General features: G+C 40.6%; 1 protein-coding gene across 3 annotated transcripts in view; it reads left to right on the plus strand.

Annotated features, from left to right (window-relative positions):
• Nucleotides 1-16,203, plus strand: part of CGNL1 (cingulin like 1) — a 182,149-nt gene that overhangs the window by 64,102 nt on the left and 101,844 nt on the right. For all 3 annotated transcript variants that reach the window (XM_058294261.1, XM_058294259.1, XM_058294262.2), the window contains exons 3-7: nt 506-600; nt 2,125-2,230; nt 8,550-8,651; nt 9,190-9,338; nt 10,665-10,800. In XM_058294261.1, coding sequence (XP_058150244.1) covers nt 506-600; nt 2,125-2,230; nt 8,550-8,651; nt 9,190-9,338; nt 10,665-10,800 — 588 coding nt within the window. The remainder of the gene's footprint in view (nt 1-505; nt 601-2,124; nt 2,231-8,549; nt 8,652-9,189; nt 9,339-10,664; nt 10,801-16,203) is intronic.

Genomic DNA, 16,203 nt, shown 5'->3' on the forward strand with positions numbered 1-16,203 from the left:
GCCTGATTTTTCTATTTCTGTATGTGTGAAATCTGAAAGTATGCAGATATCACTTCTACACAGAGGCTCAATGTTTAGGTTTGTGTGGATATATCCATTTTCATTCTTTAATTGAGTCATTAGGTTAACTTCAGGTCTGACAAATTAGGTTAATTTGGAAATTAAGTGGTATGTTAGTTTATTTGTAGTAATAGTTAAAAATAATAATGATAATAATTAAAAAGTGATAGCGATGGCACTGTTTGTTATATATTACAGGCTTGCACCGAACCTAGGAAGGTAGATGCTCATATCCCCAATATACAGATGAGAAAATTGAAATGAGGAAAATTAACTTGCTCAGGGTTACATAGCTAGTAAGTAGTGGAGCTAGTTGTAATTAGGCTTTTTACCTGAGGAATCATTTTTGGAAAGTGGGAATGTGTTTGGAAGCCTCTGCTTCAGGGTTTTGCCTTCTTCCTAGAAACGAAGCCCTTGTGCTCTAATCATGGACGTTCTGTTCCAGGCCACACCGGATCTGTTAAAAGGCCAGCAAGAACTCACTCAGCAAACCAATGAGGAGACAGCCAAGCAGATACTTTACAATTACCTCAAAGAAGGGTTAGTGGTTTTCCTTAAGGAACGAAGTATTATACTTTTGGTGGTGGTCCTAATTTCCTTTTCTAGGCCTTGTGTTTCACCGCCTTTCCTGCTGGTGTGAGCTGAAGTTTCCTTAACAGCATTTCCACTTGGGGGGGCGGGGGAGGGGTGGAGTAGGAGGCTGGGAGGGGAATGGAGGGAAGCATGTCATACTTTAAAAATCAAAAATGAATAGATTTTTAAATAACCCTTTTTTCTTTTAAAAACAAACCCAGCAATAGAAACAATGGCTAGTATTCAGTTTTGAATTGAGCCTGCTCTCATCTTGATTTCTTCCAGGTACCCAGTAGTAATCATCCTTCCCTTATTAAAGGTTACAAATGAAACATTGGCCAGGAGCCCCTGCTTTTCTTATTTTAAAAAGCATGTGTGAGTCATTTAAAAGCAGTGTTTTCCATACTAATCTTGGATATTGAGTTTGAGTAATCTGGTTTTCTGTGCTTACATAGATACTAACTGCTCTGGAACTCTAGACAAGGAATTTGAAGTTTCTGTTTCAGTTCTCTCATCAGATATGATTAAAAACGAAGAAAAGCTTTATAGCCTGACATGACTGAAAGTTACTTGGCAAATACTCATAGATATCCAAACACTATATGTTTTTTTAATTGTGCCTTGTAATTATTTGTTGGTATTATAAAGCTGACAAAATGTTCAGGTTTAATATATAAGATGAGGCCTGTGTTTCCAAAAAAAGGGGAAAATAAAAGAAATGAAAGAGTCTTTTAGCTAAGAACTAGTTATTTTTATCTCCCTGTGAAAGGTAGATTAAGGTAAAAGAACTTTTGATTTTTAAAAAGTTTTCCTTAAATTCCTTTTTTTGGGCTCATTATTTATTGAGATACTAATGAGGTAGATTTTAGCTTGAGGTGCCTAGTAAGGAAAATTTATTTTTAAATCTTTTTTCTCCCCCCAGTGGGCAGGCTGGTGTGGTAGAAATTAATGAAACTTTATCTAATCATTACCTGTGGCAGGTTAGACAAAGGGTGCTGTGTTGACCGTCTTGGCTAAACAAGTTAGGATCACTCTAGATCATTCTTAGTGTGAGATTGAAAAATAAAACAAGTATGTGTATATGTGTGTGAGAGGAAAGGAGGGAAGGAGAGAGACAGGGTGGAGAACTTTTTAATTGGCATGAATACAAGTCATTGGAATCAAAACGACAAATCATTAAATTTTCATTAGATGTTTTCTCCAAGCTTGTTTAGAAAGCAGTTACTGTCTCTTTCACGTATTTGGAAATGGGAACCCTCATTCCAAATTGAATGGTAACATATAACAATTTATTTGAAGAAAAATACACCATCAGTCCTGCTATTTTTACCACACTGTTTTTGTTTGTGGCCTTAATTGATCCACACCTCTTGCAATTTATCTTCTAAAAGGGCTTGTTGTATGTATGCCATGGGATGTGAAATGTTGTTCACCCATTCTGAGACCAGTGATTGCATGCCTCATTGTTTTTTTCTGCTGTCTCTTTTCCAGAAGTACTGATAATGAGGATGCTACTACAAGGAAGGTCAACCTGGTCTTTGAGAAAATCCAGACTTTAAAGTCCAGAGCAGCTGGGAGCGCACAAGGAAATAATCAGGTCAATTGAAGTTTTGTCTTTTGCAGAGAGCATTTAACATAAAATGTGGTAAATAAATTGCTGTACATTTACTGATAGCAGTAAGTGAAAAGTTTCATAAATAGTGAGCAGATATTTAAGGTAGAGGACCATGTTATAAACATCATTAATTTGTACTCTGCCTTTTCTCAGAAAGGTATTAAGGCATTTTATATTAAAAATACATAGAGGGAAACGGACTTGGCCCAGTGGTTAGGGCGTCCGTCTACCACATGGGAGGTCCGTGGTTCAAACCCCAGGCCTCCTTGACCCGTGTGGAGCTGGCCCATGCACAGTGCTGATGCAGGCAAGGAGTGCCATGCCATGCAGGGGTGTCCCCATGTAGGGGAGCCCCATGCGCAAGGAGTGTGCCCCGTAAGGAGAGCCGCCCAGCGCGAAAGAAAGTGCAGCCTGCCCAGGAATGGCACCGCCCACACTTCCCGTGCCGCTGACGACAACAGAAGCGGACAAAGAAACAAGATGCAGCAAATAGACACAGAGAACAGACAACCGGGGGAGGGGGGGGAAATTAAATAAATAAAATAAAATCTTAAAAAAAAATAACATAGAATAGGGAAACAGATGTGGCTCAAGCTATTGGGCTCCTACCTACCACACGGGAGTTCTGTGGTTCAGTTCCCAGTGCCTCCTAAAGAAGACTGTGAGCTGGTATGATGGGCAGGCGTGACAAGCTGACACAAGATGATGCTATAAAAGACACAAGAAGAAAAATGTGATGAGAGACCCAACGAAGCAGGGAACAGAGGTGGCTTAAGTGATTAGGGGCCTCCCTCCCACATTGGAGGTCCTGGATTTGGTTCCCAGTGCCTTCTAAAGAAACAAACAAGACGAACAGACATAGCAAGTGCAAACAAAGAGGGGGTGGGGAGAGATTAAAAAAAAGATTTAAAAAAATGCATAGAGGCAGCAGACTTGGCCCAGTGGTTCGGGCGTCCTTGACTCGTGTGGAGCTGGCCTATGCACAGTGCTGATGCACGCAAGGAGTGCCGTGCCACGCAGGGGTGTCCCCGTGCAGGAGAGCCCCTCGCTCAAGGAGTACACCCTGTAAGGAGAGCCACCCAGCGTGAAAGAAAGTGTAGCCTGCCCAGGAATGGCGCCGCACACACGGTGAGCTGACACAACAAGATGACGCAACAAAAAGAAAAACAGATTCCCATGCTGCTGACAACAACAGAAGCGGACAAAGAAGAAGACGCAACAAATAGACACAGAGAACAGACAACCGGGGTGGGGGGGGGAGGGGAGAGAAATAAATAAATAAATAAATCTTTTTAAAAAAATGCATAGAATATAACACGGTGAAATACATAGGTGATGAAATTCCGAAAGGGAAAATAAGCATAGCAAAAATGAAATGAAGTAATGAGTGAAGAATGTATTATCATAGACGAATTCAGAGAATATTTGTGAAGAGGTTTGAACCTAAGCTCTGGAATTTCAGGCTGAAAGAGAACAAGGAATAGAGATTTACCTGCATACTCTTAGGGAAAATGCATCCTTTGGCCTTGATGTTAAGTCTGCTATTGTGGATCACAGACTAGGAGTATCCAGCCCAAAGTGGGCAGTCAGGGCAACCATGTGGAGACAATGACATAGGATTGTAGAATTCTCCAGGAGAAGAAGGGAGGGAAGATAGGAGGTTCTGTATAGATTAATGGCATGAGTGAATATAATGCGGCATATGTTTGCTATGACAAGGAAACTGGAGGTAGTTTACTGTAGCTGGAGCATAGAGCCAGGATGTTCTTAGATATGAAGGATCTGGTAAGTTACATTAAGAAGTTTCCATTTCAGGCTGGAGGTGATGGGCTACCATCCACGGATTTTAAGCAGGAATGAATAGCATTGTGTTTGTAAAAGTTCATTCCTTTTGTAGCTTTTGGAGAGGTAAGATTAGAGGAAGGGAGACAATTAAGAAACGGCTGCCACATCAAGTGAGAGAAGATGAGAAGATGAACTAAAGCTCCTTGACTTCTGGCTTCCATCCCAGTGCCATGACGGTTTAATTTGCCCGTATTTTTCTAATCTTTTTTTCTGCCTCTTATTCCATGAATCTGATCATTTGCTGGCAAAGGTTTTAGAATTTTATCTTTTTGGTGTTAGTTAAGTGATTTCTTAGAAGAGAATATAAGAACCCTCTCCTGATGGATAAGGAGTGTAGTGCAAAACAGCAAAAACAGGTAGAGTTTTTGTTTGGGAAAGAACAATGTGCCATTTCCCTCTCTGGGGTTGGATTTAGACTTCTGACATATATTGTTCTCATTTTTCCTAAGAACACTACAAGTCCCATGTATTGATTAGGTCCTGGTGGCCTTCACAGGGCAAGTACTGCATTCCAGTTTCTTCATACATAGCTCAGACCTGGATTCAGGAGCATGTGAGCCAAGCGACTGCATTTTCTAGCTTTGATCCTTCCTCTTTGCTTTGATTTCTTCCTCACCAATTCCCAGTTTTCTAACCACTTTATGATTGGTTTTTAGCCACATCCTTTTGAGAAGGGCATCCTGTTGTTATTCCCATGAGGAAAAAAAAGATTACAATTCCTGCTCAGATCACAGATGGTATTTTCTAATAGACTTCAATCAAATCCTGTTAGCGTTGCTCTTCTATATGGAAGAAATATACCATCTAAAAGAAGAAAGCTGAGTTAGTCAATATATGCTTATTTACTACTTGCTATTTGCAAGTATATGCAGAGGATAAAATAGAAAAATCTCATTGGTGGTTTTGAAGCAATAATCCTTAGTGCAATGAAAGTTCTGTAACAGATGTATGTACAGAGGACCCCAAGAACACAGAAACATGGGGTTTGGGTATGACTTCATGCAAAAGATGAATATTCAACAAACAGTTATTTATTTATTTTAATATTGTTTTATTGAAATATAATGTATGTACAGTAAATTACATAAATCTTAACTGTATGGTTCAGAGAATTTTTACACAGGTATATATCCATGTAACACCACCCAGATGAAGGTACAGAAATTCACTTTGTACCAGAAGGTTCCCATTCAGTTATGCCCCCTCCCTCTGGAAGTAATCATATTCTGACTTCTATTGCATAGATTAGTTTTATATAACTAGTTTTATATAACTGTTCTTGAATTTTATATAAACGAAATCTTACAATGTGTAATCTTGTATGTCTAGCTTTGTTGTCTCAATATATGTCAGTGAGATTCATTAATATTGCCCATATCAGTGTCCATTCGTTGTGTTTTCTTCTGTGCCTGTTGTATTCTCATTAGGGGGCTCTGGGAACCGATCCTGGGACCTTCAAGAGTGGGAGTGAGGTGATCATTCTCTTGCGCCAGCTCAGCTCCCTGGTCTGCTGTGTCTTTTATTATCTCTTCTCTGTGTCTCTTTTTGTTGTGTCATCTTAACTGTGCCAGCTCTCCGTGTGGGCTGGCACTCCTCTGCAGGGCAGCACTCCTGCACGGGGCAGCTCACCACATAGGCCAGCTTGCCTTCACCAGGAGGCCCTCAGCATTGAACCCTGGACCTCCCATATGGTAGATGGGAGTCCAATTGCTTGAGCCACATTTGCTTCCCTAGCAGTTCTTTTTTTTATTGACATTTAGCTTTCCGTTGTATGAATATGCCACAATTTGTTTCCATTCTACTCTTAATGGACGTTTCCAGTTTAGGCTATTATGAATAAAACTGCTATGAACATTCTTATCCGTTTTATTTTGTGTGTGTTAATGCATTCACTTATTTCTCTTGCATATGTACCTAGGAGTAAAATTGCTGGGTCATAAAGTTGGTGTATGCTTAGTTCTTAAATACTGCCAAATGATCTTCCAAAGTGGTTGAAGCAATGTATACTCCTACCAGGAAGGTAGACAAGTTCCAGTTGTTATATATTTTTTAACACTTGAACTTTCTCTTCTTTTCCATTTTGGTCTACTTTTTTCTGCTTCTGCTGATGCCATGCAGTTTTAATTACTGTAGCTTTCTGGTAATCTTTGAAAGCTGGTGATATATGTCCTCCAACTTTGTTCTTCAGGATTGTCTTGGCTATTCTAGGTCTTTTGCCTTTCCATATAAATTTTAGAATAAGCTTGTTAATTTCAGCAAAAACAAAAAGCCACTTGGAAATTTGATTGGGGTTGTAACAAAGGTATAGATAAATTTGGTAAAATTGACATCTTAAAATACTGTCTTCTTATTTATGAACATGAACTTTCTCCCCACTTATTTACCTGTCCTTTGTTTTAAATAATATTATTTATAGTTATTTGGAAGTCTTTTTAACTCCAATATCTGGATCATTTCTGCTTCTATTGTCTGTTTCATCTCTTGCTTAGTGATCTTTTCTTTTCCTGCTTCTTTGCTTCTCTAGGTTTTATTTTCGTTGTTTTATTGCTGGACATTTTGGATGGTAAGCTGTAGAGGTTCTGGCTTGTTTTATCTTCCTCTGAAGAATGTTGAGTTTTGCTCTGACAGTCAGTTAAATTAGTTGCAGATCACCTTGGTCCTGAATGCTTAGTTTTAGGCATGGCTAGAGTGTGTCTATTTGAGTTTTTTACCCTTACATCTAAGACATGGCCCTTACTCCTTTCTCAGGTCTCAACTGAATGCCAAAGTGTTCACCAAGGTTTCTCTACTTTGACTGAGTTGGAACTCTAGTGTCTTGCTAGCATAGTGTGACTTCTGAAATCTTTATTGGGCTCTTTGCCTCCCTGCATTTATTTTCTTCTGGGATTTCTGGAGTCTTGCTTTGCTCATATATAGTTTAATAATTACCCACAGATCCAAGAAGTATTTTATGTAGGTTTTTAGAGTTGCTTCTCTTGGGTTCTCTCCTCCCTAATATCCTGACCCTGAAATCCCTGTTTCCTTAACATCTCTATACTGTCTCCTCTATTAGTGAGTTAGCTGCTACTCTTTGTTTGGGCTTTAAAAATTCTCCTGTGTTGTGGTTTGGAAAACGCCCTCAGGGTAAACGTATAGCTATTTTACAGGCTCCCATTTTAAGGATGATAACTGTATTGGTTATTTTCCAATGCCTCAAACAATTGTTACATATATTCTCTAGCTTTATATTTTTTACTAGGAGAGTAAATCTGATATCGTTTTTTACTGGGAGGGTAAATCTGATATAAGCTACTCACTTCATATGACTGGACACAGAATTCCAAAAGTCATTTAATGGGATTTTACTAAATATATTCATAGGCAGGTTTATATCTGTAGCTACAGAGATGTTTAAAACATGGTCTGTGTTCTTCAAAAATCCATGAATTTTGGAAAATGGACTTGGCCCAGTGGTTAGGGCGTCGGTCTACCACATGGGAGGTCCGCGGTTCAAGCCCCGGGCCTCCATGACCCGTGTGGAGCTGGCCATGCGCAGTGCTGATGCGCGCAAGGAGTGCCCTGCCATGCAGGGGTGTTCCCTGCACAGGAGAGCCCCATGTGCAAGGAGTGTGCCCTGTAAGGAGAGCTGCCCAGCACGAAAGAAAGTGCAGCCTGCCCAGGAATGACACTGTGCACATGGAGAGCTAACACAAGAAGATGACACAACAAAAAGAAACACAGATTCCTGTGCCACTGACAACAACAGAAGCAGACAAAGAAGAACACGTAGCAGATAGACACAGAGAATAGACAACTGGGACAGGGCGGCGGGGGGAGGGGAGAAAGAGAAAATAAATAAATAAATCTTAAAAAAAAAGTCCATGAATTTCTAATGTGGTAATTTTTCAAGCACTCTTAAGAAACAGTGAAGCTGAATCGAGACGATCTGCTATTAGAATTGAAAAATGGATATCTTTTCCCAGTTGACTTATACTTACAAATAGTTTTTGTCACTGTTTTTGTTGTTGTTGTTGTTATTAACCATTGAGATCTGTGTGCCTGAAATCTAGAATTTATTTTGGAGCAGGTTTTGATTTGTATTTGTCCTAATTTAATATGTTAGTATTTCATAATGTTCTATAGAATGTATTTCACATTTCCAGCAAATATGCCGACTGATCAAGTTCTAGCCATATTTAATCAGCATTGAGATCTGATCAAATACTTGCTTTGATTTTGATAAATGCTGTTAAAATGAGGAAAGAAAAATTGCACTGGAATCCTGAGGGAGCCAGCGTGATTAACTCTGCCTGTGAAGTCAGGAAAGGGCTCAATTAAGATTGACGTTTTAGCTGGGTCTTAAGATGTTTAGTGTTATACCTCATCTGTTACTGCCTTGATTATACTTTAGGAAAAAGAGAATTAAAGTAAAGCATCCCAGGCATTTAAATTAGAATATCTTTGCAATTAATTATAGACTTCTAATTCTTCATCTGAAGTCAAAGATCTATTGGAACAGAAAAACAAGTTGAGTGCAGAGATGGCTGAACTTCAGAGACAGCTTCAACTAGAAGTCAAGGTATCTGGTGTCTTTTATGTTATTTTTTTCATTCCTGATAAAGAATATGTTAAAAAATAAAATAAAAACAAAAGAAAAGAAAACAGAATATGTTAAGCACATTGGGATGCCCAGGTATTTGAAGGCCAATTTTTCCCCCAAAGAAACATTTCTCTTATCACTTAGTAAATTCTTTTATATTTGGCTACTCCTGTCCAAAGAACATTGTTTTTCTTTCTTTTTTTTTTTCTGTAACCATAGCATAAATGACTGTTTCCTGTGATAGAATAAAAGAAAAGCTATAGAGATAAGGCAGACCAAAGGGAAACTAAATGCATATAAAACAATAGAAATAGTAATAAAAATAGAAATAGCAGAATGAGGCTAGATGTGTTTGTATTTTAGAAGTATTATAATACTTCTTTCTTGTTTAATATTTTCTAGTTAAAAACTCCTATGCCTTAATTATTTACTTTTAAGTTGTTTAATAGAAGTAGGCTTCTAGGGATTATGTTAATATATAAGGGAGGTACTTTAAAATTATACTTATTCTTTTTAGAATCAACAGAATATCAAAGAAGAGAGAGAGAGAATGAGAGCCAACTTAGAAGAGCTCCGGAGCCAACTTGAAAATAAGGTAGAAGAGAACTCTATGCTGCAAAAACGGCTGGAAGAAAATGAAGTAGAGCTCCGGAAAAACTTGGAGGAGTGAGTTCTGGGCCAAGAGCCTGCTGCCCATGCTGGGCTCTTATATCATGTGTGACCAGAGCCTCATTGTCCATTTATTACTACCCAACATTCAAAATTTTTATAGAGGCTGCTGATCCTTTCGTCTCCCACTTTTAACTTTCTAAAATTGTGAAACTTGGTGATGTGGAGATTGGTAGGCTGAAAGGTTAATAATTTTAAAAAATTCTTTATATGCCTTGAAATATGTCTTGTTAAGGTTTCAGCTTTTCAAGTAAGAAGGTATGTGAGAAGCAGGGAACACAGAAAGGTGCTATGTAAAGACTGAGATTTCAAGGAGATTGGATGCAGGCTTTAAAAAAGCACAGATCACATGGCCTCCAGAGTTGCCTGGCTTCCGAATTTTATCATGGATGGTGCTGGGCTCTGTGAGCCTGCTTTTGCCTCTTTTGAGAGAAGGAAAGTGATGTCTTTGTGCCATACTAAAATCTGTGACAGAAGGATCCAAAAATCCAAATATGCACAGTGCTATGCAGACCTGTAGACATGGCAGAAGTCTTAAGTGAAAGGTTCAGCAGTCATGTAACTTAAAGAGAAATTTGAGAAAAATAGGACATTATTTAATAAAGCCTTTGCAATTTGATAGCATAGTTTTTGCTTTTAAAAAAATCTTTAAATAGAGTTAATTTTAGGAAAGAGTTGGCAGGAAAAAAAATCAGAAGATTTAGGGTATAATAAAAATATTGCAAAATAAAAAATTAGAGGAGCTGTAAGTTTGATTTAACTCAGGGCCAGGAAAATGTTTTCCGTAAAGAGTCAGTAAATATTTTAGATTTTACCAGCCATATGTTCTCGGATACAACCAATCAACTCTGCCACTATATATCATGAAAGTGACCATAAGTAATAAGTAATTGAATGAGCATGGGTGTGTTCCAGTAAAAGCTTATTTACAAAACTATAATTTGCTGACTCTCCTGGGGTGGCTGGGGGTAGGGGTGACCCTAGTGAAGAAAATTATTTAAAGAGTTGTGCTCTTATAATACATTCCTCATCTTTTATGTCAAAATTTTAATGCCCTGCGATCTCCTTTTGAGGAGATAGTGTCACTGGATAACCTTTCCATTTCATTGGTTGAGTTTTCACTTGTCTTCTTGTTAGGAAATTTAGACAGTAGCCATGAGTTCTCACAGGGAACCTTTTCCAGGCAGGTGAGTATTTGTTCCATGTTGAACAGAGGAAGGTGGAGGAAGGGGCCCTCCTTGGGCCTTTAGATGGCTGCTTGCTTGTTGAAGGTCTGAAGGTAGCACCCAGGAGAGTCTCTGATGGGCTTCCTTCCCCACCCAGGCTGTTCCAGGTGAAGATGGAACGGGAACAGCACCAGACTGAGATCAGGGATCTCCAGGACCAGCTCTCAGAAATGCACGATGAGCTAGACAATGCCAAACGATCTGAGGATGGAGAGAAGGGGGCTCTGTTCGAGGTAAGGAGGCTGTGGGGTTGGTGACAAGAGAGGCCCCACATGCCTGGAGAGGATGGGGTGGGTAGGAGGACTGGGTGCTGAGAGGCCTCTTTTGTTGTAATTTTTAAACATTTTCTTAGGAGAATTTTAAACCTCACAGAAAAGTATAATAGCACATTAACACCCATATACCCCTCTTTTAGCTAGGGTTGTCTAGGGAAACAGAACTGACAGGATATTTGTGTGTGTGTGTGTGTATAATGCAAATGTTATGAGATTTATTATAGGAATTGGCTCACGTGACTGTGGGGATGGGCAAGTCCAAATTCCACTGGGCAGGGCCCAATTTGGGAACTCTGATGCAAGTTTTCCATGAATTCTTTAGTAGAAATTCTCTCTTCTGACTGCTGAAATCATCACTTCGCCTAATGAAGGCCTTTAACTGATTGGATGAGATTTCTCTCATTGTTGAAGGCAATCCTCTTTGTTAGTTGTAGACATAATCAGCCATGGATGTGATCAGTTTATCAATGATTTTTTTTTTTTTAAAGATTTATTTATTTAATCCCCCCCCTCCCCCGGTTGTCTGTTCTCTGTGTCTGTTTGCTGCGTCTTGTTTCTTTGTCCGCTTCTGTTGTCGTCAGCGGCATGGGAAGTGTGGGCGGCGCCATTCCTGGGCAGGCTGCACTTTCTTTCGCACTGGGCGGCTCTCCTGACGGGCGCACTCCTTGCGCGTGGGGCTTCCCTACGCGGGGGACACCCCTGCGTGGCAGGGCACTCCTTGCGCGCATCAGCACTGCGCATGGGCCAGCTCCACACGGGTCAAGGAGGCCTGGGGTTTGAACCGTGGACCTCCCATGTGGTAGACGGACGCCCTAACCACTGGGCCAAGTCTGTTTCCCCCAGTGATTTTTAAATCCATGAAATAACTCACAACTGGACACCATAAGCTGGCCAAGTGGAAGCATGAACATAACCATCATAACCCCACGCAGACCCAACCAACTGTTGTCAACATTTTGCCATATTTACTCCATTTATTCATTCCTCCATCCATTCCTCCATTCCTCCATTCCTCCATCCATTCATCTGTCAGACTTTTTTGTTTGCTTAACCTTTTCAAAATAAATTACAGATTTAAAAATAAAAGCATAGTAAATTGCTAATACCACCTCTCATACCTGAATTCTTTTAGCATGTATCTTCCAAAAAATAGGTATTCTCTTAAAAAACCACAATAACATTATCATACCTAACAAAATTAGTAATTCCCTATAATATGTTATACATAATCTGAAACTAATTCTAATACCCAGTCCATATTCAAATTTTCCAAAAAATTTCCCCAAGTGTATTAAAGAATTGTTTGTTTCCATCCCACCACCCCAACCCCAAGCCAGGATCGAATCAGTAACGACACGTTATGATGTCTCTTAAATTTCTTTTCTTCGTAAAGTCCTCTGCCTCTCTTTCCCCACCACAAAACCCCTACTCCTTGCTTCTTTCCTTCCATTTCATTGGCCTATTGAAGTGACCACATTTGGGATTTGTCTGATTGTTTCCTTCTAGGCTGGGTAGGGCCTTACCATTTTTTGCCTTGGGAGCCGGCAGGGAACTAAAGAGATCCAATCCTCTCAGTCTCTCTCTTTATGGACTGGGACTGGTTGCTGAGGACCCAGAGGGGAGTGGAATTATTTTCTATCCGGGAGAAGGGAGGGGGCTGCCAGCAAAGGTAGGAGAACTGCCTCTGAGAAAGTTTGCGTTACGAGGTTCTTAGCCTCTAGGCAGGAACCTCTGTCACATTGGTCAGGTCCCTGTTGCAGCAAACACACTCCAACCAGGCTTTGAACTGAGAGGGCTGCCAAAGAGTATGATCTGTTGGCAGACCAAGGAGGTGCATGTGAGGAAATTAAAAGTAAATAAGTAACAGAGACTTTATTTGGCCTTTATATCCTCCCTCCCGAAGGCCTAAGAAGCAGATCTGCAACCCATTACTGGCTCCAGGACCCTGATTTGAACAAACAACAGGGATAATCCTAAAGACCCAGAACAGGTTGAATCAAGAACAGCAGTAGCACACAGCCTCCTGCCACTAAGTCCCTAGGAAAGAGAGAGAGATCAAGCATCTGAGTAAACTCTCCACCCTAAACAGATGCCTAGATATCAGCAAAAAATTACAAGCTGTCAAGAGAAAATGGAAGATATGGCCCAAGGAAAGGAATATATCAAAGCCCCAGAAGAGACACAGGATTTGCGATAACTAATCAACAAGGTGCACACAAATTTCCAAAATGAAATTAATGAGTTAAAAGACAATATGGCTAAAGAAATAAAGGATATCAAGAAGACACTGAACAAGCACAAAGAATTTGAAACCTGAATAAAAAAGTAATAGAGCTCTTGGGAATGAAAGACATAATAGGTGAGATAAAAAACACATTAGAGGCATGCAACAGCAGACTCAAAATGATAGAAGAAAGACTAAGTGATACCAAAGATGGAATAGCTGAAATTGAAGAGAGAAAAGAATGGGGGAAAAAGTCAGGGGTCCAAGGAGTTGAACGATAGCATAAACACAGCATACATGTAATGGGGGTTCCAAAAGGAGAAGTGAAGGGAAAAGGGACAGAAAGAGTATGTGAGGAAATAATAGCTGAAAATTTCTGAACTCTCATGAAAGAAATGAGCTTACGTGTCAAAGAAGTATAGCATGCCCCAATCAGAATAAATTCATCACATACAAGGAACTTAGTGTAGATTTCTCATCATAAACCATGGAAGCCCAAACTAAGTAAAAACTAGAAATGCATTGTCAAACTCTTTCCCAAGACATTCTTGATCCACATAAAACCACCCTCACTGACCTAGTCTCAAGTTCCATTTTAGTCTGACTGTGTTATATACAGATGTGTAAACTCTTTTATGAAAATATGGAAATCAGGTTGGTTCATTTTTACTTTGTATTATCCCAAGATTTATTTTATTTATTTATTTCTCCTCACCCCCTGATTGTTTGCACTTGCTATGTCTGTTCATCTTCCTTGTTTCTTTTTTATAATTTTTACAGATTTATTTATTTATTTTCCCCCCTTCCCCTCCTCCTGCCCTGCTGTTTTTACTATCTGTGTTGTCTTCTCATTTTCTCTCCTCTAGGATTCACAGAGATTTGATCCTGGAGACCTCTGATGGGGAGAGAGGTTCCCTGTCAATTGTGCCACCTCAGTTCCTGGTTTCTGCTGTGCTTCACCTTGACTCTCCCCTTGTCCTCTTTTTTTATTTTTTTTAAAGATTTATTTTTTATTTTTTTCTCCCCTCCCCCCCCCAGTTGTGTGCTCTCTGTATCCCTTTGTTGTGTGTTCTTCTGTGACCGCTTCTATCCTTATCAGCGGCACCGGGAATCTGTGTTTCTTTTTGTTGTGTCATCTTATTGTGTCAGCTCTCCGTGTGTGCAGCACCATTCTTGGACAGGCTGCACTTTCTTTAGCACTGGGCGGCTCTCCTTACGGGGCGCACTCCTTGCGTGTGGGGCTCCCCTACGTGGGGGACACCCCTGCGTGGTATGGCACTCCTTGAATGCATCAGCACTGTGCATGGGCCAGCTCCACATGGGTCAAGGAGGCCCAGGGTTTGAATCGCAGATCTCCCAGGTGGTAGGCGGACGCTCTATCCGTTGGGCCAAGTCCACTTCCCATCCCTTGTCCTCTTTTGATGCGTCATCATCTTGCTGCGTGACTCACTTGCACGGGGCACTGGCCCACCATGCAGGCACTCAGGGGGGTATGCTTTCTCTTCTTTTTCACCAGGAGGCCCCAGGGATCAAACCCAGTTTCTCCCATATGGTAGGCGGAAGCTCTGTCACTTGAGCCACATCTGCTTCCGTCATCCATGTTTCTTTAGGAGGCACTGTAAACCAAACCCAGGACCTCTGATATGGCATGCCAGCTCCCTGTCTTCTTTAGGAAGTACTGGGAACCAAGGACCAAGGACCTCCCATATGGTAGGCAGGAGCTCAGTTGCTTGAGCCACATCTTCTTCCCTCCCATGAACTCTTGAAGGCTAGGGTTCCTGCTATTCAGAATGATTGCAGGACCCATAGTGCTTAAGACTGTGCCTCAAACCCTGTATAAAAACAAACAAACAAAAAGAAACCATGGAGGCAAGAAGACAGTGGTGTGATACAATTAGGATACTGAAAGAGAAAAACAGCCAGGTAAGAATTCTTTATCCAGCAAAACTGTCCTTCAAATATGAAGTGAATTTAAAATATTCACAAACAAAAATTAAGAGAGCGTGTAAAAAAGTATCCACCTTTGCAGGAAATATTAATGAAAGCCTTACATCTTGAAAGAAAAAGACAGGAGAAAGGCTTGGAGGAGAAAAAAGAAGAACAGAAAGGATAACCAAAAGACTAAAAAGACAGACGAAAATTAGATATGATATATGGGGAAATGGATTTGGCTCAACTGATAGAGCACATGCCTATCATATGGAAGGTCCAGTGTTCAAACCCAGGGCCTCCTGACCCGTGCAGTGCTGATGCGTGCAAGGAGTGCTGTGCTACGTGGGGTGCCCCCACCTAGGGGAGCCCCACGTACAAGGAATGTGCCCCGCATGAAGAGTTGCCCTGCTTGAAAAAAGCACAGCCCACCCAGAAGTGGTGCTGCACACATGGAGAGCTGACATAGCAAGATGATGCAACGAAAAGAGACACAGATTCCTGGTGCTGCTGACAAGAATGCAAGCGGACACAGAAGAACACACAGTGAATGGACACAGAGAACAGACAACAGGGTGGGAAGGGAGAGAAATAAATTTAAATAATAAATTTTTAAAAAAAAGATATGACGAAAACCAAAGAATAAAATGGTGGAAGTAAATAATGCATTTACAGTAAAATCATTGAATGCGAATGGATTAAATTCCCCAGGCAAAAGATATAGGCTGACAAAAATGGACAAAAAAATGAGCCATCCATAAGCTGTCTACAAGAGACTCACTTTAGACCAGGAATACAAAATTGCTGAAACTGAAAGGTTGTAAAAAGATAATCCACATAAACAGTAACCAAAAAAGATCAGACCTTAAATGCAAAAAAAATTCTAAGAGCTACTAGGGAAGTGGTTGTGACTCAAGCAATTGGCCTCCTGTCTACCATATAGGAGGTCCAGGGTTTGATACCCAGGGCTTGCCGATGAAGGCAAGCTAGCCCGAGTGGCAAGCTGGCCCACATGGAGTGCTGGCCCATGTGGAGAGCTGGCACAGCAAGATGATACAACAAAAAGAGACACAGAGGAGAGACAATAAGAGATGCAGCAGACCAAGGAGCTGAGGTGGCCCAAGAGAATGATCGCCTCTCTCCCACTCTGGATGGTCCCAGGATCGGTTCCCGGAGACACCCAATGAGAATACAAGCAGACACAGAAG

This window comes from Dasypus novemcinctus, chromosome 3 (genome assembly GCF_030445035.2).
Source record: "Dasypus novemcinctus isolate mDasNov1 chromosome 3, mDasNov1.1.hap2, whole genome shotgun sequence".
Classification (NCBI taxonomy): Eukaryota; Metazoa; Chordata; class Mammalia; order Cingulata; family Dasypodidae; genus Dasypus; species Dasypus novemcinctus.